A 27,799-nucleotide genomic window follows, 5' to 3' on the forward strand; every position below is an offset into this window, starting at 1 on the left:
AATAAAGGTCTCCCCGTCTAGCCCCCGTTCCAGCCGTGCATCTAGCATCGTTGGTGGGCATGTGGAGGTGTGTCTCCGGCGGATCTATCTTTGGTGGATTTGCTCGGATCTCGTCGTTGTTCGTCTACGTTCGTGTGTCTTTAGGCTGAATCCTTCCAACCTACGTTATTCTTCATCGACGGCGGTTGCTGTTCTGGTGCGCTGGTTCTGTGGGGCCTTAGCACGATGACTTCCCGACTGTCTATTACAACAAGTTGTGTCCGACTCCGGCAATGGAGGGGTGATGACGGCGGCGCGCCTTTGGCTCGCTTCAGTGCTTGTAGTCGTTGCTAGGTGGTCTATGGATCTGGATGTAATTTTTATTTTTGGTGTTCGTTGTACTGCCATGATTGAAGATGAATAGATTAGAAGTTTTTTCGCGAAAAAAAATCTGTCACGTTTAGATGAGGAAATTGGAGATTTTTTTTTAAATACTAGTTTTTTAAGGAAATTTTGAAACACTAGTATTGGGGACGTTGGATCAACCACAGACAATCAGAGGCAAATGCTTGATTGAGCGACCGGAAGACGGGACCCGCTCAAAAGATCCACGCCAAACACCCACCGACGCCGTTGTCCGCCGCATCCGCCCTCGCCGCCGCTCCTCCTCCGGCTGAACCTAGTTGAAGTCCGGTCTGCGCCACTCCTTTGCCCCACCGATTTCCCCACTCCGCCTCCGCCGCTATTCCACCGCGCCGATGTCTCGCCTCCGCCTCCTCCGCCGCAGCTCCTCCTCCACCACACTGATACCCCGCCTCCGGCTCCTCCGCCGCTGCTCCACCTCCACCTCCACCTCACCGCCCTCAGGCCCCTGGTCTCCCCGAGACGCTTTTGTCGCCGCCATAGAGCGTGTTCGCGCCGGGACGCTCAGCCCGGAAGACGCTCACCACCTGTTCGACGATTTGCTCGGTCAAGCCACCCCGGTCCCCGATCGCACCATGAACGGCTTCTTTGCCGTCCTCGCCCGTGCCACGTCCCCCGCCGCCTGCATCAGAGATGGCCCCGCCCTTGCCGTCGCTCTCTTCAACCGTGTGCCGAGAAGAGGCCGGTCCGCGTGTGGCGGCGCCCACAGTCCACACCTATGGCATCCTCATGGACTGCTGCTGCCGCGCACGTCGCCCGGACCTAGGGCTTGCCTTATTCGGCCGCTTCCTCAGGACAGGCCTGAAGGCAAACGAGATCGTCGCCACCACCTTCCTCAAGTGCCTCTGCTGCGCGAAACGGACAGAAGAGGCTGTGAAAGTACTGCTTCACAGGATGCCCGAGCTGGGCTGTGTGCCTAATGCCATCTCGTACTCCATAGTTTTGAAAAGCTTGTGTGAAAATAGCATGAGTCAGCAGGCACTCGACCTGCTCCAGATGGCGGCAAAAGAAGGAGGCTGCCTTCCTGATGTGGTGGCATATAGCACAATCATCCATGGCTTCTTTAAGGAGGGCGAAATAGACAAGGCATGCCATCTATTCCATGAAATGATGCGGCAAGGGGTTGTGCCGACTGTGGTGACATACAACATAATAATTGATGCGTTGTGCAAGGCCGGAGAAATGGACAAGGCAGAGCTAGTCTTTCAGCGGATGGCTCGTAATGGTGCGCAGCCTAATAAAGCGACATGTAATGGCAGTAAATTTAGTTCACTGACTGACGGATATTGCTCAGTCGCCAAGATGGATAAAACATTCAAACTGCTTGATGCCATGGTATCAGTTGGAATTGAGCCTGATGCTGTTACTTATAGTGCACTTCTTGATGGCTATTTTAAAAATGGAAGGATCGATGATGGTTTGACCCTATTTAGAGAAATGTCGTGCGAGTTAAACCTACAACTGTGACATATGGCATCATACTGGATGGTTTATATCGTGCTGGGAGAACTGCTGCTGCAAAGGAAATGTTTCATCAGATGATCAAAAGTGGAATAACAGTGCCCATTTCCATATACACTATAATTCTTAGAGGACTTTGTAAAAATAATTGCGCTGGCGAAGCAATCACCATGTTCCAGGAATTACGTGCAATGAATGTGAAGTTTGATATCATAACACTCAATACCATGATTAATGCCATGTACAAGGTTCAGAGAAGAGAAGAAGCTAAAGGTTTGTTTGCTGCAATATCAGCCAGTGGGTTGATGCCTGATGCTTATACTTACAACGTAATGATAAACAATCTTCTAAAAGAAGGATCAGTGGAAGAAGTTGACAATATGTTTTCATTGATGGAGAAGAGTGGTTGTGCTCCCAGCTCTCATCTTGTAAATGATATCATCAGAAGGTTGTTGGAAAAAGGTGAGATTGCCAAGGCTGGAAATTATTTGTCTAAAGTTGATGGGAAGATCATCTCACTTGAAGATTCAACCACTTCATTGTTGTCGTCTCTTTTTTCAAGCAAAGGGAAATATCGGGAGAACATCAAGTTACTTCCTGCAAATTATCACTTTTTAGATGGATTTAGTGGCATTGCACATGAGACTAACTCCTAAGAAAGCACGGTTCAACTCTTTTCTTGCCATAAGGCCCTCCTGCTAGTACAAGATATCTTAATGGCCTGCTTTGTACCTTCAATATTTCATTGAGTTCATTTTGTGATGTGTCAAAGTCACAAGAATGTGTAATGTCTATGAATCTTTTGATCTTCGATGGGCAAGGAAACGTTGACCAAGTAGTCTAATTCCATTGGTGGTATGAGGTAATGACTTCGTAAGAATTTTTGGGGTAATTACTTCTGATGCGATTTGGGAAGGTATACAATCTTTTCTACCAGACACCTGAGATTTTATCCCTTTGAAACAGTCACTTTCCTTCATAAGAATGCATTTTTAGCAATGTCATTCTCAGTGGTCTGCTGTGCATGCGAGGGTGGATTTACTCTTGATTTGAAAATTATATTTTCTATGTCAGGACAAACAGGTTCTTGAAGAATGTATGTCTGAGGTTGCTGATGCTATGTTGAGTTAGCAGATATGCGAGCTCATGCCAGAGTCTCCTGTATTCTATCCTGTCAGTTCCATTGGTGGAGCTTGTTACATACAGGTGAGAAAATTATTTCCAGTTTGATTTCTATCTGCTCTACTACTTCACTGAAGATTCAACTATTTTTCCCCATGATGTAGGTAAAGGTATGACCAAGAATTCACCGGTGTGTGCTTCTGATTCAATCTGCAGGATGCCAACACCACCTCGGGTCCTGCACTTTCATAGGGATGAGGCGCCACTGCCAGCCTTGCATTGATGCGCTGTACTTACTTCCCCTCTTCATGTACGCGCTCACAGCAAGTTCTACCTCCAGGTCCCCCACCATACCCACCCTTCTTCAGGCCCTTCCTTTTCTTTGGATCAGTTTTTCTTTTTAACCTTGTGCTATCGGAAAATAGTTGGAGGCGAACCGTTCTTATGTTCTTGCCCAATCTTGGATGAACATCGTCACTTAGCTGTAAACTGAGTTTGCATGGAATTGTGGTGGATTAGAGGGCCCTGGAAAAGGCTTCATTCTTGCATGTTTGCTGAAAATTTGGTTGCACAGACAACTGGGTTCAGTCGCATAGTTGTATGCAGCCTATACAAGTTTGGATTCAGCCATTATGTAGCAGAATTTTAGTTTATCAATCATTTAGTTCTGCCCATGGTTATGCAAGAAACGTTTTTATGCTGTTCTCTGTTGCTACCGTTCATAGTGTTCAGCTTTAAGCTGCATTAAAACAGTAGTAATCCCACAATGCGCAGAAATAGCTGCTGAAGAAATACGATAACAGCCAGGTTTCTGTTGCTAACTCGTATTTAGCAACTAATTGTACATCTGCCATGTTTGCTAGTTTTAGAGGTGTACACAGTAGTAATTCAAATTGTCGAGTGCGATGAGGTAGCTAACTTCATACAAGGCTGAATTTTTTTTTTCGAGAATGCTTGGATTCACTTCATGGGAATTTTAGGGGGGGGGGGGGGGGGAGATGAGGTGTTAAGGCCATGGCGATGGCGCCAATGGAGTGGGGGAGAGAGGTGAGGGTGGAAGAAAAGGAGCAAGGTTGGCAAGGAAGATATTTTGAAATGGGTATAATATTCGTTGAGAACATAAACCTCTCAGGGTATTCATATGAACTGTAATCAAAGATATTTTGCATGCACTTTCTGAGCTAAATACTAACTGTGGAATATTGCCAGGACAAGACCTTCCCTAGCCACCAGAACGTTTGTAGAAGACATGTTTTTAGCTGTAGTTGAACAGCAGCTGAATCACCAAAGCTCGGCGCATTAGAGATGTGAACGCGAGGAAGAGTGTTGCAGTGGGTGGCTAGACATATGGCTTTCTTGACCAATCTGAAACTGTACAACCTTGAAGAGAATACCTGCAAACAGCCCCGTATTGGAGTATGAGTTAAGTGATGGAATCATCACGAATTGGCTCTACCAGACTGGTATCGAGCTATATGGCCCAAGGTGGGCTATGTGCATGTTTTGCACAGCTTGAATAATTGGATATCGTAAGATGAGATGCGCTCGTCCACTGGCCATACAAAAGAGTTCCAAAGCTTGGTATGGCTTTTTCCATGGACTTGTTTCTCTGCAATAAATTGCAAAACTTCTTTGTTTTCTCGTTCTTAATGAGCTTGAACTTCAGAAATAGTTAGGCAACAATAGTATGTACCTTCTGTAGTATGAGATATCCGCGGTGTTGTATGCATAGCTAAATGAAAAAGATAGGCAAAGAACAGTATGCACCTTCAGGCCTCATTTGGCAGGCAAATATTGACGTGGTTCCCCTGTCCGAGAGGGCGTCTGCCTCTGCGACGCTGCCTGCCTCCTCCGCCCATTCAGCCTCCACCACATTGCCTTGTTTGTCGACGCTGTCCCAGCCGAGCCTGGCGATTGCCATTGGCACCTTCCTGACACTACTAGACATTGCAATTGTCCTTTTTTCCAGTGTTGTCCTTTTTGTCAGATGATGATCCAATGCCAGACATATGAACTGTTAGTTGATGGGGCTGTTGTTTCTGATGTGCAGTATATGGTACCGATAACTCGTTCTTAAACCACTTGAACATAAAATGAATTGTCTGGTGAAGCTCCAATGCTGCGAGTGTATTCTTGCAAGCTATTAGATAGCCTAGGACATGCCTTTTGACTGTATCATTTACTAGATTGATATATTCAGTATGGCAATGGGTGGCGCAGATACATTAAATTCAGCGAGCCATGGATGGGAAAGGCCACTGTATAAACAAGAACCAGGAACACAAGATAATACCTAGCTGCAGGGGAGGGAAAATCAAAAGGCAGAGTAGGCCATAGTCCACGCAACGGCATCGAGGGGAAAAAACATAGGGATAGAGGACGACATGTACTGAATAAGTATATATATAGACATATAGCATTGGCCAGAACATAGAAAAAGCCAGGTTTTCCAAATTTCAGTCGATCTATGATAGATGTATAAGCAACTGATCCTTGCATAATTTCTGGTGCATCCATACTTTCTGCACTTTTAAGGATGTTGTCAGGCACCAGGAGCCAGTTCATCATGAATTGGGTTGTTCTCATGTTGCCCACTGTTATAGGCAGATTTTAGAGGTAAACTGTGATCCAAAATATCGCACCCGTTTCTAGAAAATACAAACTGCAGTCAAGTATCAAGTATTAGTTTAATAGCAATATGAGAGTCTTAAATCTGCGCATGGACAAACTGCACAGAACATAACAAGCCACAGTTTGCCTGACTTGATGAATGTACATTGCCTAACTAATGTACTGCTGATGTAACATGAAAACGTGAGTTCTGTTAAAGAGACAGAAAAAGGTTAATGCCTTACTCGATACATGTATCCAACAACGTCATCCAGCACACCTATCTCTCGAGCAAAATAATAATAATTCAAGTCATTTCCAGTGCCAGGGCTCACCTTAAGCACCGTCTTTCAAATGGTGAAAAAACATAAAGAATAATTACTATTAAGAGGAATCGGACAAAGTTAACTGAGTACAGAGTACTGAGGATAGTAATGGACACTCCTATGAAAAATTTCATCCTTTACAGCCTAAGGAACACTATCCTGCAGTGGTTCTTCTTTTCCAGACTTGCGCCTACTGAGCAGAGACTTGAGGAACTTCTTGCCCTTCTTCAGAGTCTGCTCGCTTTCCATGGAATCATCATTGTACCTGTCAGTGTATGACCGCAGCGGTGCCAATCTCTTGGGATCTGAAGTTGTCTGCATCTTGAGCAACATGAAATATTGTGTCAGCATTGTAAGGCATATCATTCCTGGTAGTCTTGTGTTCACAAGCCAGCTTGGTTTACCTGGACCCTGACACTTGATGTCTTGAGCAAGGATGACTTCTTTGAGAGTGACCCAGACCTTGTGAGTGGAGTTGTCAAATAAATTGGTGAATCCGATCTTTTATCTGTTAAGCAGAAACAAGATTGTCCACGGAACAATAGTATATTTATTCATTAATCGATAAATTTTAGCAGATAAGAGTAACTCTGTAATCATTTCGCGGAAACTGAAGCATCGCGCACTCATATACCACCGTCGGCTATTGAACTTATTGCTACTATACCTCTTTTGGTGGGTATTGCAGTATCAGAAGGCGGCACGAAGCGCGGATGCTGTGCTGGAGAGGATGAACGTGCGCTCTGAGAAGGTGCACGGGCAATCGACCGGAGCTTGCTGCAAATGATAATTTTCAGTTTGGCAGCTCAACTGCAAAGTAAGAAACCCAAGCTGATATGTAGTTTGCAAACTGAAACTGACCGGAATGAAGCTTGCTTGTATTTGTTTTTTGTTTGAGCTGCAGATGCTGCTGCTGCCAACACGTAGGCATTCCAGGTCAAAATCAAGTTCAAGATATCCAACACACGTCCGCCATTTTTCATGGATTGCAGATCCTTACCACGGAAGGCCTGATGCATCTGCGCAGTCCTGCTCTTGACCTTATTCATCTCGCTGAAGTTCGGCACGGCATTGGGAACTGAACCATCTCCTGCTGAAATCACTTTAGTAAGTAAGGCATCAAGATGTCTCACCCGAGTTGACCCTCATCCACTTTTCTTGCGTCTTGAATGTGCCGACAGGCTAGAAAACAGAGCCACAGCAAAGGCACAAAGGTATCTTATGGCCACTTACCTGGTAAGATGTACCTCTTGTGATACTTTGGAGCGGCGATCGACAAGGATTGCTGCGTCAGGCCTTCTCTGTTCACGCATGCGTGGATCGCCTGAGCTCTCTGAAACCAACCGCCTCGTTAAATCCGAAGGCATATTGCAAGGAGATTTACTGCTGAATTTAGGATGCACCAACTAAAACCTGCTGGATGCAGGAGACCCGCAGGTTGGCTTCGGCCACCTCGTCGAACCTTTGATCGACAAGGCTGGAGACTTTGAAGGATACGGACCCTAGGTGATCTACAGTGTTGACCAGGGCCTTCACAGCGTATTCCTTGAGGTTACTCATCACCCTGTGCGCATATGCATATACGTGGAAGCTTGCTGATTAGCTACATGATGATCATGTGGAGCATGCAGGAGGAAGCAATGGGTATATGACAGTACGCCTGCTTTCGGCCTTCCTGTGTGTAGGCCAGCTCGAAATACTCTGCTGCGGAATACAGCTGCGGCCGCAGAGCCTTGAGATCCTGCATAGAGAGAGTGAGATTGTTGCTGATGTGAAAATGCCCAAGCAGAGTCTTGAGATTGCAGGGGAAGATCGATAAGCACGGGCATAATTTGAAGGATGAACCGACCTTGATGGTTTCAGAGAAGATGAATGCCTCCTCCATCTGCACCTCCTCCATGGTGCCGCCTCTTCTCCGGAGAGGCCCCGCCGCTTCCACCATTCAAACCAACTCTCTGTTTCCTTGCCTCTCTCAGGCCTTCTCTGATCAGGAAGCTTGATGATATTATATGGCGATGTTGGTGCAGAAGAGGAGAAGCACTCATGGTGATGAACTCAGCCAGCTGGGAGGAAGAAGGCCTTATGGGTCAAGGAGGAGGAGGAGGCGTGTCATTAGCACGACAGGTATTTGACTAGTACCAGAAGAGTAGTTTATGGTTGATGGCCTGGCAATGGCAGGAACAGCTATACATAATAATGCCATTCATGGCAAGGCAAGGCAACTAACATGAGACCCTTTTTGCTTCCTTATAGGCAATTAAGGCAACATGAGACCCCCTTTTTTTAGGTAATTAGGGTGACAACAACTGCTCTACTCACTCTGCTGGATGTTGACTGCATCATGTACCACATTGACAGCAGATATGGTCCTGCGTACTCATCTATAGTTATATATTATCGACAAGTCTACATGTACCACTGCAACCCCACAGCTATCAGCCAATCATGCATCATCACCCACCCATGAAGCTCTGATCCATTCCTCGACAGCAAGGAGCAGTCAGCAGAGGGGTGACAGGAGGACGGGCACTGCAGAGTGGAGTGAAGTCGGTAGGGCTAGCCACTGATTTAATCGCACCAGTGTCCAGGTGGTTAGCCAGTCAGTCAAGATGCATTTGGCTCACACTGTGCATGTAGGGCAACCAAAAGAGAGAAGGCAGGGTGGGGTTTGGTTGGGATGCTGGACCGGAGGCTTGTTTCCCTTTTCTTTCTGCTAGACTAGATAGATGATAAATCGCGCGTTGTTTTGGAAATGTTCCGCAATATATTCCAATGAGACTTGGTTGTAGGGAATATAAATATTTGGAGTAATTAATAATATGAGAACTAAGACTTAAAATTCGCATGGTTTATTGTGTTTGGCAGGTATTGTACAGTTGTAAAATATTTCCCTGCCCATTTTTGAAATATAAATAGCATAGTGGAATGGAAATTCTCATGCATGTTTGCATGTTGAGAGAAATCAGTTAGTGTGAGGTATAGCTGTTTAAGGTACTACTCCCTCCGTTCCTAAATACTTGTCTTTCTAGGCATTTCAACAAATGACTACATACGGAGCAAAATGAGTGAATCTACACTCTAAAATATGTCTACATACATCTGTATGTAGTAGTCATTTGAAATGTCTAGAAAGACAAGTATTTAGGAACGGAGGGAGTACTATACTACAGTAGAAGACATGTTGTGCATGCATGTTCTGCCCCATGAGTATGGGCCCTCCTCATGAGTCACCACACCACACTGCTAGCTGGTCGCGTCATAATCACAAACTCTAAGGATACTCTTCTCAACAACAGCAACCCCATAGCTCTTCTGTGCGTGCAGCTTACTGATATTAATCTTTCGCCAAAATGTGTGCAGTGCAGGTACCCACAAGATCCGGCAGAAGTGCTTTTCCCGTACCAAGCATATAGATAGGCTCAACTCCAAGCAAGAAGGGCGGTGAATCATTACACATGGATTAACTACTATTTCCTCTGTTTGGGACATCATTGGTTGGTTTTTGCCTTGATCAAGCAAACTCAAAAGAGAAAAATTAATAATTAAAAAACGAAAAATAAAAACCTAGACAGAAAACCACACGCGAAAAAGAACAGAATACCCTTTTTTGAGGGGCAAAAGAGCTTTTTTTTTAGGGGTAAAAGAACAAGAAAACAACATTCAGTCAACGAACGAGAAAAAACCAAAGCCAGTGAACGAATGCAAGCGCACATGTCGGCCCTGGAACGCCGGCCCACCTCCATCGGCCAGCACATATCGGCCCTGGAACGTCGGCCCAGCAGGCGAACGCGAGAGCCGAACTGCTCTATAAATATAAACTTAGGGCTCCCGGTGCCCCTCCCATCCCCTCCCTTCCTCCTCCTCTGTTCTGTATCCGCGCTGCGGCGCCGCCGCCATCCCGATTTCTTCCCTGGTTTCGATTCGATTGCGTTCTTGGTTTTCATTCCTTTTTCTTATCTGTCTGATTTGATCGTCTTGTTGCCTCTTCTTGGTACCAATGCTTTGGTGATGTGATTTGCGGCAGTGAGGAGAAATTGAAAGGCCGGTCTTACGGCTGCCTCCCGTCCCAGGACGGTAGTAGCGTGATGTGATTTCATTCGGCGAAAGGTTGTACTCTGAGCCGCCGCCGTTTCTTACCCTAGTATAGATATAGATCCCAAAGCTTTGATGTTTCTTTTTTCCTTCTCTTCCATGGCTTCTGTGCGAGTTTCCGGGCCTTCTTGCTGCCGCTGATTGTTTCTTACTGTACAGAAAAGGAGAATGTCAAGATCCCTGGGCCGAAACATCTAACTTTTTAAGCTGGCTGAATATATATTGCTTACACTGATGAACAGTCTGCCTAGTCTAACATAACATAACATGCAGATCTCTGAATATATCCTAGTATTAGTCGATTTCCATGTATAACAACTTTTTCATTCATGCCTGATCGTTTTACTGACAACAAATAAGGGGATGTGACTCCAGTAACTTCCACAGACAGGATGGAGACCGGTAAACACAACTGTTCGACACTGACAAACATCAGGCAACCAGTTTCTGATACTGCAACACCACAAGATGAGCGCTTCAGAAGCTGAGCGTGGAGAGAAGGGCGGTAGCTGTGAAAACCAGCGCCAAAGCAGAGGTCGCCGAAGCCGGCCGTGCCACAGTGCCGCCGTTCTTGGTGCGGCGCGGCCCTGTGTCTGCGGCGCCACCACCAGTGTTCCTACCGCTGCCTTCTCCAGAGCCACCTGCCATGCGCCCAACCTTCCTGGCAGTTTGCATCCTCTCCCCTTGGGTTTCTGCAAAGTGAAAGGCAGCAATTCATGGAATACTTTTTGTTAAGAGATTTTGCTTCATGACAATCATCAAGAAAGTAGAGTGCAAAGAGGAGATGGATGCACACAAAATACCAACCATGTTGATGAGGCCTCAGACGATGATGAGCTGCATCCTCCTCGGCCATGGCGCTTCTTGCAGCTGCAGCACACGGTATGCCATGGGAAGCAAAGGTGAGTAGGAGGAGGAGGTAGAGAGTGAGAGCGCCTTTCCTCATCTTGGGGATGGGACTGGTGACCAAGAGAAACTCACGGAGGCTTCTCTTATAATTCCTGGAGGCTCGAGAGTAGCTATACTCCACAGAGTTAAGTTCACGGTGGCACCAGTTGAGCTTTGTTCTTTCTGGGCCATCCTTATCTCAACAGGGATAGCTTGAATAACTGGATATCGTGAGATTTCCATGGACTTGTTTCTCTGTGATAAATTGCAAAACTTATTTGTTTTCTCATTCTTCATAAGTTTAAACTTCAGAAATAGATAGGCAAGAATAGTGTGTACCTTCTGTAGTTTGAAATATCTGCAGTGTTAACATGCATGCATGTGCATAGCTGAACAAAAAAGATAGGCAGGAACAGTATGGCTGCCGCGGCAGGTGCCTGTCGTTTGATCTTTTCTTTCGAACTTTTTTACTTCTGGATGATTTTTCAGATTCTTGCATACTTGCTTGGAGAAATGGTAACAAATTGGGAGGAAACCGGTTTCATCGGCGCTGCCGCTCTGCAGCAAGAATTATTCTGTGCTGGAGGAGAAGCCAGGAAAGAAATTTCTCAGCTAGAGCTTTTCAAACAAAACCGTGGCAAATGCTGAATATTTTTACGGATTTGTACGCACCGTGCGCACGCGAGGATTGTTTTGTGCTGTAGGCACATGTGGAGCTCCTGAGATCAAATGTATGGTTGGCTGTTGCGGTTTGTTTCTCCTTTTCTTTTCTTTAGAGGTGTTGCTGTGTTTACTTGGTAGGCTAGCGGGAGGATCGCATGAATAATCATTTGCGATGCCTGGCCTGGAATGCCGGCCCAGCAGGCGAGCGCTAGCCGAATTGCCCTGTAAATACACTTTGGTGATGCGATGTGCAGCAGTGAGGAGAAACCGAAAGGCCGGTCTTACGGCTGCCTCCCCTGGATGGTAGTAGGCTGATGTGATTTCATTCGGCGAAAGGTTTTACTCCGAGCCGCCGGCCGTTTTTATCCCGGATCCCCCAAGCTTTGCTGCTTCTTCTCGCCGTTCCTCCATGGCTGTCTGCTACTGTTAACGATCCTCTGTTGCCCCCAAGGCTTTCGTTTTCTTCTTGCTACTGATTGTCTTTGTTAGTATTATGGTTGTCCGGGAGTTTCCTTATCAGTACTCCCGACGTTTTTGCGGAGGGTGTACTGTAGAGTGATATGATTGCACGAGTATATCTTGAGCCGGCTGAATATATCTTGCTTACACTTGGCGAACAGCATAGATTCCACTGGCTGGTGGCTGGTCAACACACTGGAGAGCAGGATATTATCCTAGCGATTGCTTCCATTGGAGAAGAACTTGCATGCATATCTGGCCGTTTTTCTAACAGCACTCATGGGGGATTTTCATTCCCTGATTTATTAGTGTCTCTATGACTAGTACGAACCCAGTATACAGGCAATTCAACAACTTAGGAAGCACTCATACAGGACAAATAATAGCAGTAGCCAGCAAACATCATACCATTCCGATACCGACAAACATCATCAGGCAAACAATTTCTGAAACTGCAACACTGGACGAATACTGGTGCTTGAACTTCAGAAGCTGAGCGCGGAGAGAAGAATGGTGCTGGTGGTGAAAACCAGCGCCAGGACGGAGGTCGCTGGAGCTGGCAGCGCCGTGGCAATGTTCTTGCCGTTGTGTGGCCTCGTGTCCGTGGCTCCGCCACCGGTGTTCCTGCCGCCGCCGCCGCCTGCTCCGGCACCACCCGTCGCCCGCCCAACCTTCCTGGGACTCTGCATCTCCAGGAGACTCTTGCCTTGGGTTTCTGAAAAGCAAAACAGCGTACCCAGGAGTGCTTTTGTAAGAGATTTAGCTTCATGACAGGGCTCAGGGAACCTGAAATATATCAAGAAATTGGAGAGCGAAGGGGAGATGGATGCACACAAAATACCAACCAAGGTGATGAGGCCTCAGATGATGATGTGCTGCATCCTCCTCAGCCATGGCGCTCCTCGCAGCTGCGGAACACCATCCGTCATGGGAAGCAAAGGTGAGCAGGAGGAGAAAGAGAGCGAGAGCGCCTTTCCTCATCTTGAGATGGACCAACAGAGAAACGCCGATGTGCAGCGTGTGCGGAGGCTCCTCTTATAATTCCTGGAGGCTGGAGAGTAGATATACTCCACTGGCTAAGTTCATGGTGGCACCAATTGAGCTTTGTTCTTTCTGGGGCATATACTGAGCTGGATGTGCTTTGTGCTCTGCCTTTCCCACTCTTTTGTTAGCCCGCAAAATCAGGATTGGTACTCTCATATAATACTATTGTGTGCCTTTCTCACTCTTTTGTTGGCTCACACAATCAGGATTAGTGCTCTCCCTTAATACTATTGTGGATTGGCACCACTCCAAAGACAAGCCAATAGTATGAAATCTTTTGCTTCGGTGCTATTTGGCACGACCGATGATTCTGCTGGGGGGATAAGAGGGGACAAAGCAAAAGCCACGGCAAGCAGAACATTTGGTTGTTTTTCAGTGCATGTGCTTGGCGCATCGATTCCATTACTTTTTGCCAGCTCTAACCTACAATAATTTTTTGGAGACCACATGCAGGCTGTGATGTAAAAATGCGTGAGATTGATTCTTTTGGTTACTGACTACACGAAAGGAAGGTCCGGTCAGAACGGGATACGGTGATCTTTGCCTTTCTGAGATGTCGTTTTTGCCGAAATTTGAACGGCCCTTCTAGCCCAAGTTTTGACGTTTTCTGCACAAGAATAGTTAAATCAGTAGAAAATAGCAAGGACACCAGCTAAAAAGTAATCTTACACAAATAGTACAGATCATGAAACTGGACTTATGAAATCATAGAGGGTGTTCGTTTCTTCTCAATAAAGTAAAATTAGATGCAGCAGTAGTCATCCTGAAAAGAATTATGTTTGCACTGATTGAAAGTTTGGCCCCCATCCCAGTTTCTTATTGGGTTTGATTGTCTTCTTGTCGTCGCTTCTTCTCTCTTACCAGTTCTTTTTTATTCTCTGTTTTTGATCGCATTGTCGTTCTTGGTACAAATGCGATGGTGATGTGTGGCAGCGAGGAGAAACTGAAAGGCCGGTCTTATGGCTGCCTCCCCCGACTCGTCCCGGGACGGTAGTAGCGTGATGTGATTTCATTCGGCGAAAGGTTTTACTCTGAGCCGCCGTTTCTCACCCTCAAGCTTTGGTGGTTCTTCTCGCCATTCCTTCCATTTTCTTCCATGGCTGCCTGCTCTACTTCTACTGTTAACGATCATATTTTGGCCCGAAGGCTTCTGTTCTCTTCTTGCCGCTGATTGTCTTTAGTATCATGGTTGTTTGAATTTCGGAACGTTCTTTGTACTGATTGTTCTTATTACTGTGCAGTGATATGATTGCACAATCAAGACACAACTTTTAGATCCCTAACTAACTTTTTGAGCTGACTGACTATATACTGATGAATAATATAGATTCCACTGGCTAGTCAACACAAGTAATTCAACAATTTAGGAAGCACACAAACAGGATAAATACTATAGCCAGCAAACAGCATATCACTCCGATACCCACAAACATTATGCAAACAGTTTATGAAACTGCAACAATACACACATACTAGTACCGTGCCCGCAATCGAAATGAGTATAGGACTTCAGAAGCTGAGCGCCGAGAGAAGAACGGTAGTGGTGAAAACCAGCGCCAGGACGGAGGTTGCTTGAGTTGGCAGCGCCATGGCACCGCCATTCTTGCTGTTGTGTGGCCTTGTGTCCGTGCCGCCGCCACCGCTCTTGCCGGCGCCGCTGCTGCCCCCTCCAGATCCACCTGTCGCGTGCCCAACCTTCCTGGGAGTCTGTATCTCCAGCAACCTCTTGCCTTGGGTTTTTGGAAAGTATGAAACAGCGATTCCAGGAATAGTTAAGAGATAGTATATCAAGAAGGTAGAGAGCAAAGAGGAGATGAGATGGATGCACACTTAATAGTTAATACCAACCATGGTGATGAGGCGTCAGATGATGATGAGCTGCATCCTCGGCCATGGCGCTTCTCGCAGCTGCTGCGCACCATGCCCCATGGGAGGCAAAGGTGAGGAGCAGGAGGAAGAGGGCGAGAGTGTGTTTCCTCATGTTGTAAGATGGAACTTCGATGTGGAGCATGTGTCGTGGAGGCTCCTCTTATAGCTCCTGGGGGCTGGAAAGTGTGCTACTCCTCGGTTTTCGGCTACTTTTCCTTATTACTAATAGTCAATTCTTTTCTTCTATATATGAAAAGACAGAGTTCCCGCCGGTTGCACGAAAAAAGAAGCTACTCCACTAGTTAAGTTGAGTTCATATGGTGGCAACATGCCAGCTTTGTTCTTTATGGGTCAGACACTGTGTTGTGAGCTGGAGGTGCTTTGTGTTTTCTCACTCTTTTTGTTAGCACACAAAATCAGGTTTTAAGTACTCTCCCTCCCATAATACAATTGCTGATTAGCACGACCCCAAAACAAGCAACAGTGCCAAATCTTTTGCCTCAGTTCTACTTGCCACCACTGCTGCTGGGGTTAACAAGGGAACATTTGGTTGCTTTTCAGTTTGTGCATGTGATTGGAGCAGAGAGAGATTCCATGATGCTCCCAACATGGAATTGTTGCCAGCTCTAACCTACAAGTTTTTTTTCTTAGACCACAGGCAGGCTGCAATGTAAATATTCTGTGATTGTGTGTTTTCTTCTTTTGTTGGTGACTAGACTAAATGAAAGGAAGGCCCTATCAGATCAGGATGCGGTGCGGCCTTTTCCTCTCCCCAGATGTATATGAATGGTTCTTTTAGCTCTGAGTTTTCAGATGCAATTGTTCAAGAAAGCGTTTTTAAGTGACGCTTAAGCGCGATTAAGCGCTGAGCGGTAGATTAAGCGTTTTTTATTTAAATTTGACCAAAATTTGGCAATTTTTGTACTTCTTCTGCTGGTCTGCTTGCGCAATAATGGTAATATGCTATTTATCTTATTGCTAGGCTATGTTCAAGAACTATTTCCTTCATATTTTGGCAAAATTCTGTCCACATGATATCTGTTAGGTTATGTCTATTTGAACTGAACTGCATTTTAGTTGTTATTTTGCTTGCTATGCTAACCTGATATGTATTTGCTATTGTGTGAACTGTATTTCAGATGCTACTTCAATTACCCATGTGCCATGCTTCCTATTTTCATGCGTATATCATTCAAAATCTGTCAAATTCTAGCCAATTTCAAAGAACGCTTAAGTGCGATTAAGCTGCGCTTAAGCGCTCATTGCTCTAAGCTGTGGCCTTCCGCTTCGCTTACGCTTTTCTGCGGTAATTGCCTTTGGCTCCTAGGTGCATATGCATCAATAAAACAAAAATCTTATGGAAATAGTGGTACATTTGTTGGGTTATGAGAGGTTTGCACAGACCATGAAACCGTTCTTCAGAAAATAAAGTTAGACGCAGCAGTGGTCATCCTGAAAAGAATGATGTTACACACTGACTGAACTGGAAGGCAGTCACCTCCTCTTTCCAGGGCAGGTTTGAGACACTGAAAGGTGGGCACTCATATGTGCTGTCTACAAAATAAGCTTCTATGGAGTGTTTCTTTTCATGTTGCATGAGATGTCTATGCTCTCAGGCGTATGCCAGATCATGATCCCAACTGCCCAGATGGCAATGCGTAATCCGCCCATCAAAGAATTCGTCGCATCTGTTTCCACATTATATGGAACAGAAAGAAAGGTCGCCATAACCAAAAAGGTGGTTTGGATCAGCATCAAATTACCAAAAGGTGGATTGGGTCAGCATCAAATTACCAAAGGTGGTTTGGATCAGCATCAAATAAACAAAGCTATGCTCCATGAGGGTCTAACATACCGCACAAACATAGATCGGATGTGTTCATCCAATGAAGAATTACCAGGGTCTAAACATACCACACACATAAACCACAACGTATAATTGTACATAAATAAATTTACAAATACTGGAAGCAAAACCATCTCCCATGTATATAACAGAATGTTACTGCTCTCCAAACAAACATACCTGTCATACACATACTGTATATAACAGTAACGAGCATACGATCAGTCGGAGGTGACCCTTGAGAACACGAGGGTCATTCTTTTCATATCTGAAATACATTTGTCTGGAACCTCTCATCGTATAACTGCCAGTGCCCGTACCTCTCCATGTGGAAAGCCGACCTCGGTATGTAAAAGTTGGGCTTCACAAGCGTCTCCAGGTTCTTCAGGTTAGCAGCAGCCTGTTCTATCCCCCTGCTCGTCAAATTCGCGCAGCCAAACAGGTCCAGAACCTCCAGCTCCTTGCATCCTTCTGCGATCGAGTTGAGGCCGACGCCAGATAGCTTCGCGAACTTGAGCACGAGTTGTTTCAGCTTCGGCATGGACCTCGAGATCGCTATTGCTTCCCTGTCGCCGTCCTGGGGGCATGCTCTTAGATACTCTGCTGGGACTGTTCGAACATGCTCTGATGAATCAAGCCAGTTGAATATGCTCCTCTTAAGGACCACGAGGTTAGGGCAGCTCTGCCCAATCACTTCGAGTGACTTGTATGAAACCTCGTAGCAGTAGCTGATGTCCAATTCTGTGAGGATAGGACAGCAGGATGCAACAGTGAGCATTGATCGGTCAGTTACGCTCGGGCTGCTTTGGATGGAAAGGATGCTGAGCTGTGGGGAGCTACATATGAATGAACGAATCGATAAACTCATAATGATACATCCAATCCAAGCGAAAAGATAAGACCAGTTAGTCATACATATGGACACGTCAAGTCCAAGCAAATAGTTGTCGCCATGTACACTCTTATTGCCCCAGAAACAACTATGGACCATGAGAAGGGTTATGATTGACATCATCAGGTAAGGGGATCACATTAAGATGCAAGTTGGCACAGTATAGGATCTATCATTTCCACTCAATGTCATCTTTGCTTTATGGTCTATATCCTCGAAACGCGAAAAACATTCCAAAACGAGTATACTTCTCTAGCACCACATTCTTGTGACAAACAGGGGTTATTACAGCATAGTAGGTTGCCAGAGGTGGTTTCGAAACAGTCAGTAGTGTGGTAATCAATGAAGCTAGCAGCCTATATAAACATCATCAGCCAACAGATCTCCTCAAAATGTGAATTAAAAACTCCAGCTTCATATAGTACTTAACAGAAGTAGGGACAAAGAGACGTGATGTTCACTAATCTAATGTAGACGACCCCCAAAACTAGTCATCTACCAACCAGAGAAGCATCTAGAACTCTGGAACAAAGCGACACCGAAGCTGCGAGAGTGAAAGAATAAAACATGTAACCTAAGATCATTTATGAAGAAATCCTAATTCTAGAACATGTACCCACATGAAACTGATATAGTCAACTAATAGCAAGTGGATGGCAACAATGGTGTGATTACTAGTTTCCTTTCCATGTTGCAAGGGTGGTTACCCTCAACATCCTCCCACATGGAATTAATCTCGTTTGGATTTTTAATCGAGCTTCCCTCCACAGAGGAATCCTATTGGATTTATATGTTTACAGGTGAGCGGGTGAGGCCTGGAAGGACGGTTCAGAGCAGCGGTAGGAGGATTGTAGGATTGTAAGGTTGCGCGAACCTCTTGGCGGCGGATGCGAGGGCGTCGCCGGAGCAGTGCCGGACCCGGACCACGCGGAGCTCCCCGGCGGCGAGCGAGGCGGCGGAGCGGAGCATGGCGTCGACGCGGCGCTGGAAGGCGGGCGTCCACCACTCGGCGGCGTCGGCGCCGACGGCCTCGAAGGCCGGTTCGAGGTCGAGCGCGGCGAAGAGCGCCGGCCGGGAGCGCGCGGCCGCCCGCCAGGCGCGGCAGCACGGCATGGCGCCGCGCCACAGGTCCTCCGGGCCCAGCCGCGAGAACGCCTCCGCCAGGCACACCGGCGTCAGATCCGCCCAGTCCCTCTCCCCCTCCCCCTCCCCCTCCGGCGCCGCCGGCTCGTCGGCCTCGCCTCCCGTCGCCATCTCGCCTCCGCTTGCTTTTCTTTTCGGGTTTTCCTTTGGGGATCTGGAAGAAGACACGCCACGCCGCTCTCCACAAGAGTTTTTTTTTTTTTTTGAGAATGCTCTCCACAAGAGTTGTGTGTGTCAGTGTGTGTGTGGACACCTGCAGCGACGTGCTCCCGGGGTGGATTTCTTGCGCCCGGGCTCGATGGAGCCCTGTTTTTCAAAATTTCGAAAATCTAATTTAAAGGATTCAAAAAAACCTAAATTCTTAAAAGAGCGTGCTATCTGGCTGAAAAGAGCGGCCGTGGATTGTGCGGCATACAGCTCCAGCTGTTCCCTGGTCGGATTCCTGGTCCGACTCGAGCGTCGCGTCGTGCTCTCTCGCACCGCGGTGGTGGGCCCCACATGTCATAGGCTGCATAAGTTTCTTTGCCGGGGGGTGGCGCCAGATGTAGTGAGGCGGCAATTTCAAATTTCTAGCCATTCTCCTCGCCCTCGTCTCGCCCGAAATCCCCTTTCTCTTGCCCTATCATCATTTCTCCCCTCATTTTCTCCCGCAAATCCACGATTCTTGCGGTTACGAGGCGACATTGGAGATGGCCGGCGACATGCGGGGGATGGGACTGGACGGAAGAAGGAGACGGGGGGTTGTTTGTAATTTTTGAAAGTATAAGGACTTTTTTGCAAAAAGGTAATCATATAGTGTGCGGCAAGCTTTTTTGACAGTGAGTATTGATTTGCGTGCTACTTCCTCTATTTCGAAATGAGTGAACATACATTCTAAAATATGTTTATATTTATCCATATGGAATCCACATTGAAATATCTAAACAGACTTATAGTATTTAGGAACGAAGGAAATACATTACATGGGCTTTTTTGACCGACCCAACACGAGTGGCTTGTACTCCATAGGACCCTGGCAAGTCGCAACTAGAGGGGATGCGCAAATCATGCAGAGGTTTACAGATGTTAGAACGTCCACTGCATGTACACGCAAGACCACCACGTCTCACCGGAACCCTCTACGTGCGAAATGATTGTCGCACATTCATGCCGGCCAGGCCGTTCCAGAGCGGCCATGACTCGGCGGCACTGATGCCAGTCATAGCGCTGCTTCAATGCAATGCTGGTGAGGCACCTAGAAGTCTACTCCGGTCGGTGGCACCGCACTAAAGCCAGCTGCCCATCCGTTCGCCTAGCACGACTATTTAAGCATGGCTCCCGCGCCATCCATGCCCATGTCATATCCTCTCCTCTTCGCGACACCTGTAGCGACGTGCTCCCGGGGTGGATTTCTTGCACCCGGGCTCGATGGAGCCCTGTTTTTCAAAATTTCGGAAATCTAATTTGAAGGATTCATCAAAAAACATAAATAAATTCTTAAAAGCGCGTGCTATCCGGCTGAAACGAGCGGCCGTGGGTCGACCGCTCGATCAGCCCAGATCGTGCGGCGTATAGCTCCAAGTGTTCCCTGGTCGGATTCCTGGCCCGACTCGAGCGTCGCGCACATGGTCCGCTCGTGCCGCGTCGCGTTCTCTCGCACCGTGTTGGTGGGCCCCACGTGACATAAGCTGCGTAGGTTTCTTTGCCGGTGAGTGGCGCCAGACGTAGTAGGGCAGCAGTTTCAAATTTCGAGCCATTCCCTTCGCCCTCGTCTCGCCCGAAATCCCCTTCCCCTCGCCCTATCCTCATTTCTCCCCCCCATTTTCTCCCGTAAATCCACGATTCTTGCGGTTATGAGGCGACATTGGAGGTGGCCGGCGACGTGCGGGGGATGGGAGTAGACACAAGAAGGAGACAGGGGTTTGTTTATAATTTTTGAAATTACAAGAGTTGTGTGCTGAATCCCGGGGTGGATTTCTTGCACCCGGGCTCGATGGAGCCCTGTTTTTTCAAAATTTCGAAAATCTAATTTAAAGGACTAAAAAACCTAAATTCTTAAAAACGCGTGCTATCTGGCTGAAACGAGCGGCCGTGGGTCGACCGCTCAATCAGCCCAGATCGTGCGGGGTACAGCCCCAGGTGTTCCCTGGTCGGATTCCTGGTCCGACTCGAGTGACGTGCACTGGTTCGCTCGCGCCGCGATTGTGGGCCCCACATGTCATAGGCGGCGTAGGTTTCTTTGCCGGTGAGTGGCGCCAGATGTAGTGGGGCGGCAGTTTCAAATTTCGAGCCATTCCCCTCGCCCTCGTCTCGACCGAAATCCCCTTCCCCTCGCCCTATCCTCATTTCTCCCCCAAATCCACGATTCTTGCGGTTATGAGGCAACATTGGAGGTGGTCGATGACGTGCGGGGAATGGGAGTGGACGAAAGAAGGAGACAGGGGTTTGTTTGTAATTTTTGAAAGTATGAGGACTTTTTTGCAAAAGGGTAACTGTACAGTGCGCGCGACAAGTTTTTTGGGACAGAGAGGGCATTAGTTTGTGTGCTACTCCCTCTGTTTTAAAATGAGTGAATCTACACTCTGAAATACGTTTATATTTATCCGTATGTGTATATTAATAAAATCTCTAAATAGACTTATTTTTAGGAACCGAGGAAGTACATTACATGAGATTTTTTGACCGACCCAACACAATTGGTTTGTACTCCATAGGACCCTCGCAACTAGAGGGGATACACTAGTTTCGGTGCCCATTATGAACCAATGCACAAATACATGCAAAGGTTTATGGGAGTCCGAACGTCCGCCGCACGTGCATGCAAGACCGACAAGTCTCACCAGAATCTTTTATGTGTGAAATGGTTGTCGCACATTCATGCCGATCAGGCCGCCCAGAGCGGACGTGACTCGGTGGCACTGATGCCAGTCATAGCGACGTGATCGGACAAGCAGGCGCGCGGCGCTGCTTCAATGCAATGCTGCCGAGGCACCTAGAAGTCTACTCTGGTCGGTGGCACCGCATTGAAGCCAACTGCCCATCCGTTTGCCTAGCACGACTATTTAAGCATGGCTCCCGCGCCGTCCATGCCCGTGTCATATCCACTCCTCTCTGCTCACTGCCAGCATGTGGTGGCTCCAGATCTGGATTGTTGAGCCACTGCCATCACTCTATGGGGCTATCGACCTCCACAACGGTCAGCCTCTCTAGGAAGGAGGAGATCATCCTCTCCTCCGGTGTCAAGGAGGAAGAAGCAGCAGTCGTGCCACCGCACAGAGGCCTCTACGACGGACAAGGAGTACGTACCATGCGCACCCGAAGCTCCTCCTGAAGTTGTCGCTCAAGAACCGCGGTCCGGCGTCTTCCTCGCCTCTTGCCGCTGATGCCTACACCAGCACCGGTGGCCAAAAGGACAAAAGGCCGGCGAGGAAGTGAAGCTCGACCCTCTCTCCGGCTTTATTTCCGTTCTTAGTAATTTTTAGCATAGAACCTGTCCGTCCGTCGGCTGTATTGTGGTGCTCTTTTGGTTGATGATTATGTGGATTCCAATGTTTGGATTATGTCCATTTCTATGTCTGTCTGTTTCGTTGATGATCTACGTAGTTTAGGTTCATGCTGCATGCGTAGTACCCATTTAGGGTACCGGATACGAGATATACGACTGTGGACGAGGCCATTTAAGAATTGGCCGGTCACTGTCTGTATTGAGTGCAGGATTTGGTACGCTCTTATAGAGGAATAAAGCTCATCGTTTTCGCTAGAAAAAGAACCATGCCAAAATGGCTGTGCACGTCTGGCCTTGGTTAATGCGGACACGAACCCACTTGCATCATTTAATCTATCTCAATGTGGTTTTTCTTTTCACCCCACCCCCACCTCCACCTGTGTAGTTTTTCACGTGTTGATCACTCTCATCTACCCATTGACGTCCAGATCGGACTAACCGACAGTGCTGGGCCAGTCATCAGCAAGCATGTGACAAGATCGATCTCTACCTGTTACTACTTGCCCAAACACGGAAAACTCTCTGCCCAGAAGCAGGGAACGGAAGGAACAAGACAGAGTGAGCCATCGACCGGGCGCGCGGCGATCGATGGCGGCGAACGGGCGCCAGATCCAGCCGGCGGAGGAGGAGGCGACGAAGCTCATCGTCGACACCGACCCTACCCTACCTACCTCATCCCGACCCTCCATTGATCCCATCGAACCCGTACCCAATTCCCTTGCTCGATCCGCCACACCGAAAACTACGAGCATCCTGGCCTGATCCCCACCATTCCCCCATCCATGGAGTCCGGCTAGTACTAGTACATAAGCAATTTAATTTACCGCCTGAAATTCCTCCTTCCTCCTTCCTTCGTCCTTCTTCCTTCCCGTTATCTCTTGACTGGTCCTACGGTGTGGGCCCCACATAACCGTTCTCACACTCTCTGGATCTTGGAGATGCTAAAAGTAGTAGTGTAGTAGTAGTAGAAGTAGAATGGATATTAGTAGCTGATCCTCCTTCTGTTTTTCAGTCGAAAGCGAAACAAAGCTAGTTTTGGTTAGACTAGTGTCAAAAACGTTCTTATATTATGGGACAGAGGGAATATATTTGTATTCTCTCCTATCCATATTAAACTTTGTACTAAATCAGCGGCAACTAATATGGATAGGAGGGAGTGCCTTTTCTCCTTTTGTATCATTTTTACTACGTACACATACACTCTTTTGCTAAACCCCTCGGACGATGCCAGCCCCCCCTCCCCCTAACCCTAGCTGCCGGACTCCCTCCGTTCCATCCTCAGCCGCTGCTGCCACTGGCAAGGGCCGCGATGGCGGCGGGCTCGACGCCATTGGCTCCAGGACGGGTGGTCGCCGCGGTATCCCCTGTTAGGCGGAGAAGGTGTTTCATGCGAGGAGGCCGGGGGTGGCAGTCAGGGCGGCGACGATCGAAGCCTCCATGGCGGGCGGTGACCTAAGATTGGGTGGTGGCGGTGGCGCGCGGCGCTCCATTCAGCGAGGGTGGCGGCTGCGTGCAGATGGATGGCCTCGATGGCTATGGATCTGGCGTCCTGCCCAGGTCCGTCACGGTATGGCCTTGGCTAGCTGGTGGCGCGAGGAGGACCGGTGAGGGGCGGCTGGAGGCTCGGATTATGTCCATCTGTTTCGTTGATGATCTACGTAGTTTAGCTTTATGTTGCATGCGTAGTATGGATTTAGGGTACCGGGTATATAAATGTGGATGAGGTGATTTGAGGACTGACAAGTCATTGTCCGCGGACGTGTAGGGTGCCGGATTTGGTATGCGCGACTATAGATGCTTTTATAGACATAGAGGAATAATAAACCTCATAGTTTCCCCCGGGAAAGGAAAAGAAATCATGCGAAAATAGGCGTGCACGCTGGCCTTGGCTAATGCGGAGACGGCGGAGGCTGATCTCACACACTCATCTGCCATTGGCGTCCAGATCGGACTAACCCACGACAGTCAGCAGCAGCATGTGACAAGATCGATCTCTACTTGTTACTTGGCCAAACGCGGAAAATTCTCTGCCCAGCCAGGGCAAACAGAGAGGACGGACGGAAGAAGTAAGTTCCAGGCAGAGGAGACAGAGTGACCGACGGAGGGAAGGTTCCACCTACCCACCGAGCGATCGACCGGGCGGGCGGCGATCCATGGCGGCGAACGGGCATCAGATCCAGCCGGCGGAGGAGGCGATGAAGCTCATCATCGACACCGATCCCGGCATAGGTACCTACCTTCCTCATCTGGATCCTGCGTTGATCCCATTCCTTGCTTGATCCGCCATACCAAAAAATACGAGCATCCTGGCCTGATCCCCATTCCCCATCCATGGAGTCCAGCTAATATAGTACTCCCTTCGTTCCGAATTACTTGTCGCATGTATGGATGCATCTAGATGTATTTTAGTTCTAAATACATTCATTTCTACGACGACTAATTTAGAACGAAGGGAGTACTAATCTAATTTACCGGCACACCTGCCCCAAGTTCTTCCTCTCTCCCTTCTAATCCGTTGTTGACTAGTCCTGCGATGTTGGCACTCCCCGGGTCTCGGAGATGCTAAAAGTAGCATTGTGTAGAATGGATGCCAGTAGCTGATCCTCCTCCCGCCTTTCAGTCGAAAGCGAAACAAAGCTACTTCTGGTTACTACGTTAGTATTCCCTCCGAATCCATACTAAACTTTGTGCTAAATCAGCGACAACTAATATAGAATCGATGAAGTACGTTTACTCCTTTTGCATCATTTTAGCACGTAGGCAGACACTCTTTTCTTATTCGGACCTCGGAAGGAGAGGGCATCACTGCGGCCATCTTCCCTTTTCCTCCCTGTGTTACTAATCTGCTCCTCCGGCATGTCCACCGTTGCCAGACGACAGCGTGGCGATCATGATGGCGTTCCAAGCGCCGGGCGTGGAGGTCCTAGGGCTCACCACCATCTTCGGCAACTGCACCACCGCATACGCCACCCGCAACGCCTTGATACTGGCAAGTAGCACTGGCATCAACCCTCCATTGCAATTTATATTTTGCTGAATTTTAACTGATAACTCTGCTGAAAAGGAAAAATCCTGTTTGATTGGCTTGGCAGTGTGAGAAGGCAGGCCGCCCCGACGTGCCGGTGGCGGAGGGCAGCGCCGAGCCTCTCAAGGTATACCCCGCTCGCAGAATCTGTTTTCTCGAATACACACGAGTGTGCGTATCATTCATTATAGAAGAAGGGGGTGGGGAGCCCCAAACCACCGGTACAACCAGTTATATTTACAACCAGTCGAATACGCTCGCAGAATCTGTAGTTTCGACAATTGTTACCGCATTTGCCAAACATTCGAATACAACTGTTCAGAGATTAGACAGTGTATCAACAGTTCAGCATGCATTCAGTAGCATGCAAAGCTTCCTTAGAATGTCTCTAACGGAAGTTGACAGTCATATGTCTGAAACCTTGGTTTATTAAGCAAATCTGCAACACCTGCCTATTCTGTCAGAACTCACCATCATCTGAACTTGCATATTTAGTACTGTACGTGGTATGTGTCAGCAGTGCACACATTAATTAGCATGCAAAGCTTTCTCAGAATGGACTAGAGATCTCAAATGGAAGTTGCAAGTCAAGTCTGACACTTTGGTTTGTTAAGCAAATCTCCAGTACCTGCCTATTCTAATTGTACCATTTATCTTCATAACACCTTCTGAACTTGCATATTCAGTTGTTTCTTCAGTTATGAATGCATTTTTCTTTTGAGAGGAAAGTCAGTATGTGTTGTGAGATAGAAATTTGAACTGCTCATATCTTTCTCTGAATCGCAGGGAGGGAAGCCGCAAGTTGCCGACTTTGTTCACGGATCCGATGGCCTCGGGAACGTATCAGTTCCTGAACCTACCACCAAGAAAGCAGAGCAAACCGCCGCAGAGTTTCTGGTCGACAAGGTGTCGCAGTTCCCCGGGGAGGTCTCGGTGCTCGCCTTGGGCCCTCTGACCAACCTCGCATTGGTACATTCTTTCTCTGTTAATATATTTATTTAAGCACCTCGGAATGATTTCATTTTCAGGGGGGTTGTGCATGTGAATCGTGCAGGAGATCAATGTTTCTGTCTAAAAACAATTTTGTTTGAAAAACCTCTGCTGGAGATGAACATTTTCTGAATCTTTATTCAGGCCATCAAGATGGACCCCTCCTTTGTGAGCAAGGTGAAGAAGATAGTGGTGCTGGGTGGAGCCTTCTTTGCAGCAGGGAATGCCACCCCTTCAGCCGAGGCAAACGTAATGTCACCACTACACATCCCTCGAATAATTTCAATTTCTGCACTCAGCTTTGGTTCATTTCACCTTGGACTAAGTTGTGCTGATGTCTCTTGGACGATCAACAGATCCACAGCGACCCAGAGGCGGCGGACATGGTGTTCACGTCGGGCGCGGACATCGCCGTGGTCGGCCTCAACATCACCACCCAGGTGAGCTTCACGGAGGCGGACCTGTCGGAGCTGAGGAGGTCCGGGGGCAAGCAGGCGCAGTTCCTCTGCGACATCTGCAAGTTCTACAGCGACTGGCACCTCCACTCGTACGGCGACCCCGCCGTGTTCCTGCACGACCCGGTGAGCCTCGCGGCGCTGGTCCGGCCGGAGCTCTTCACGTTCAGGAAGGGCGTGGTGCGGGTGGAGACCCAGGGCATCTGCAGAGGCCACACCTCCATGGACATGGGGCTCAAGAAGTAATCAATCAATCAATGAGTATTTTATAATCTTTCGTCGTTTGATCAGTGAGCTCACTGTGCTGATGTCTGCGTCAATGGCGTGCAGGTTCAAGTCGGAGAACGCGTGGTCGGGCTACACGCCCATCTCGGTGGCGTGGACGGTGGACAAGGCCAAGGTGGTCGCCTTCGTCAAGGAGCTCCTCAAAAATTAATCAGGAGTTCATGATCTGTATATCTGGTCATCAAATGATTTGAAACCGTAGAGATCCGTCGGTCGATCGACCCGTAATTTATGTGTACCCCATTCTGACGCACTTCATGCAGACACATTGTCTCGTGGAATTATTGAACTGCTCGTCGTGAATTGTCATGATCGAACTCACTACCGAATAACTGGATATCGCGAAATTTTCTATGCCGACAGCTTTTTGTCAGGCCGTCGGCATAGGTAGAAATGCCGTCGGCAAACCTCCAACTGTTACGACGGCTATCTGGCCTATACCGACGGCCAGAGGCGTAACTGCAAATTCTAGTAGTGACTGCAATTGGTTCTCAATATTGCGATGTTATATTTTGGATCAACAGGAAGGAGCTCCCCCGGCTGGCTCCATTTCATTGAGAAGAAGCCCGGATAAACATGTCCACCACAAGGTTCCTCGGCCAAGTCTTAGCAAAAGCCGTAGAAGTAAACAACAAAAACAAAAAAAGCTTTTTATATGTGTGTAAATGAAAAAGGCTTACAAGCAACATAGCCCTATGTATTACTCCCTCCGTCCCAAAATAAGTGACTCAACTTTGTACTAA

At 47.7% G+C, this 27,799-nt stretch overlaps 5 protein-coding genes, 1 non-coding gene and 1 pseudogene across 10 annotated transcripts; 3 read left to right on the forward strand and 4 right to left on the reverse strand.

The window, feature by feature from the left end:
- The first annotated feature begins 551 nt into the window (after window positions 1–551).
- On the forward strand, window positions 552–10,046 carry LOC125545308 (uncharacterized; annotated as a pseudogene). The gene is made up of 5 exons (XR_015618077.1): window positions 552–3,069; window positions 3,150–3,325; window positions 4,195–4,566; window positions 6,610–6,738; window positions 6,826–10,046. The product of XR_015618077.1 is annotated as an uncharacterized LOC125545308 (transcript).
- LOC125545318 (putative protein ABIL2) lies at window positions 4,577–7,956 on the reverse strand. 4 transcript variants are annotated; one of them, XM_087546259.1, is made up of 9 exons: window positions 7,771–7,956; window positions 7,580–7,662; window positions 7,335–7,485; window positions 7,155–7,254; window positions 6,922–7,011; window positions 6,783–6,831; window positions 6,589–6,698; window positions 6,326–6,429; window positions 4,577–6,242 (listed from the first exon to the last, which is right to left on the reverse strand). In XM_087546259.1, the coding sequence occupies exons 1-9, from the start codon at window positions 7,861–7,863 to the stop codon at window positions 6,066–6,068; spliced, it is 957 nt and encodes a 318-aa protein (XP_087402385.1). In that variant the 5' UTR covers window positions 7,864–7,956; the 3' UTR covers window positions 4,577–6,065. The 4 variants fall into 4 exon arrangements, with proteins under 4 accessions (XP_087402385.1, XP_087402378.1, XP_048565221.1 ...); XM_087546252.1 differs by having other exon boundaries at window positions 6,783–6,834; XM_048709264.2 differs by having other exon boundaries at window positions 4,577–6,236; window positions 6,783–7,011.
- On the forward strand, window positions 9,940–10,045 carry LOC125533399 (small nucleolar RNA snoR113). Its single transcript, XR_007294276.1, has one exon. It is a non-coding gene; the product is annotated as a small nucleolar RNA snoR113 (small nucleolar RNA).
- A 275-nt stretch (window positions 10,047–10,321) lies between the features above and the next one.
- On the reverse strand, window positions 10,322–11,026 carry LOC125545366 (uncharacterized). The gene is made up of 2 exons (XM_048709284.2): window positions 10,821–11,026; window positions 10,322–10,705 (listed from the first exon to the last, which is right to left on the reverse strand). The coding sequence occupies exons 1-2, from the start codon at window positions 10,957–10,959 to the stop codon at window positions 10,491–10,493; spliced, it is 354 nt and encodes a 117-aa protein (XP_048565241.1). The 5' UTR covers window positions 10,960–11,026; the 3' UTR covers window positions 10,322–10,490.
- Window positions 11,027–14,405: 3,379 nt separating this feature from the next.
- Window positions 14,406–15,167, reverse strand: LOC125545384 (uncharacterized). The gene is made up of 2 exons (XM_048709306.2): window positions 14,916–15,167; window positions 14,406–14,797 (listed from the first exon to the last, which is right to left on the reverse strand). Exons 1-2 carry the CDS (start codon window positions 15,076–15,078, stop codon window positions 14,577–14,579), a joined length of 384 nt encoding a protein of 127 aa, XP_048565263.2. The 5' UTR covers window positions 15,079–15,167; the 3' UTR covers window positions 14,406–14,576.
- A 1,621-nt stretch (window positions 15,168–16,788) lies between these two features.
- LOC125545373 (F-box protein SKIP1) lies at window positions 16,789–19,032 on the reverse strand. Its single transcript, XM_048709297.2, has 2 exons — window positions 18,549–19,032; window positions 16,789–17,618 (listed from the first exon to the last, which is right to left on the reverse strand). The coding sequence occupies exons 1-2, from the start codon at window positions 18,926–18,928 to the stop codon at window positions 17,045–17,047; spliced, it is 954 nt and encodes a 317-aa protein (XP_048565254.1). The 5' UTR covers window positions 18,929–19,032; the 3' UTR covers window positions 16,789–17,044.
- A 5,119-nt stretch (window positions 19,033–24,151) lies between these two features.
- On the forward strand, window positions 24,152–27,377 carry LOC125545394 (putative uridine nucleosidase 2). Its single transcript, XM_048709317.2, has 7 exons — window positions 24,152–24,530; window positions 25,175–25,290; window positions 25,394–25,453; window positions 26,113–26,295; window positions 26,461–26,565; window positions 26,673–27,013; window positions 27,102–27,377. The coding sequence occupies exons 1-7, from the start codon at window positions 24,455–24,457 to the stop codon at window positions 27,205–27,207; spliced, it is 987 nt and encodes a 328-aa protein (XP_048565274.1). The 5' UTR covers window positions 24,152–24,454; the 3' UTR covers window positions 27,208–27,377.
- Window positions 27,378–27,799: the final 422 nt, after the last annotated feature.

The sequence above is a fragment of the Triticum urartu genome, chromosome 1A, assembly GCF_056163025.1.
Source record: "Triticum urartu cultivar PI428250 chromosome 1A, HENAU_Tu73, whole genome shotgun sequence".
Taxonomy (NCBI): Eukaryota; Viridiplantae; Streptophyta; class Magnoliopsida; order Poales; family Poaceae; genus Triticum; species Triticum urartu.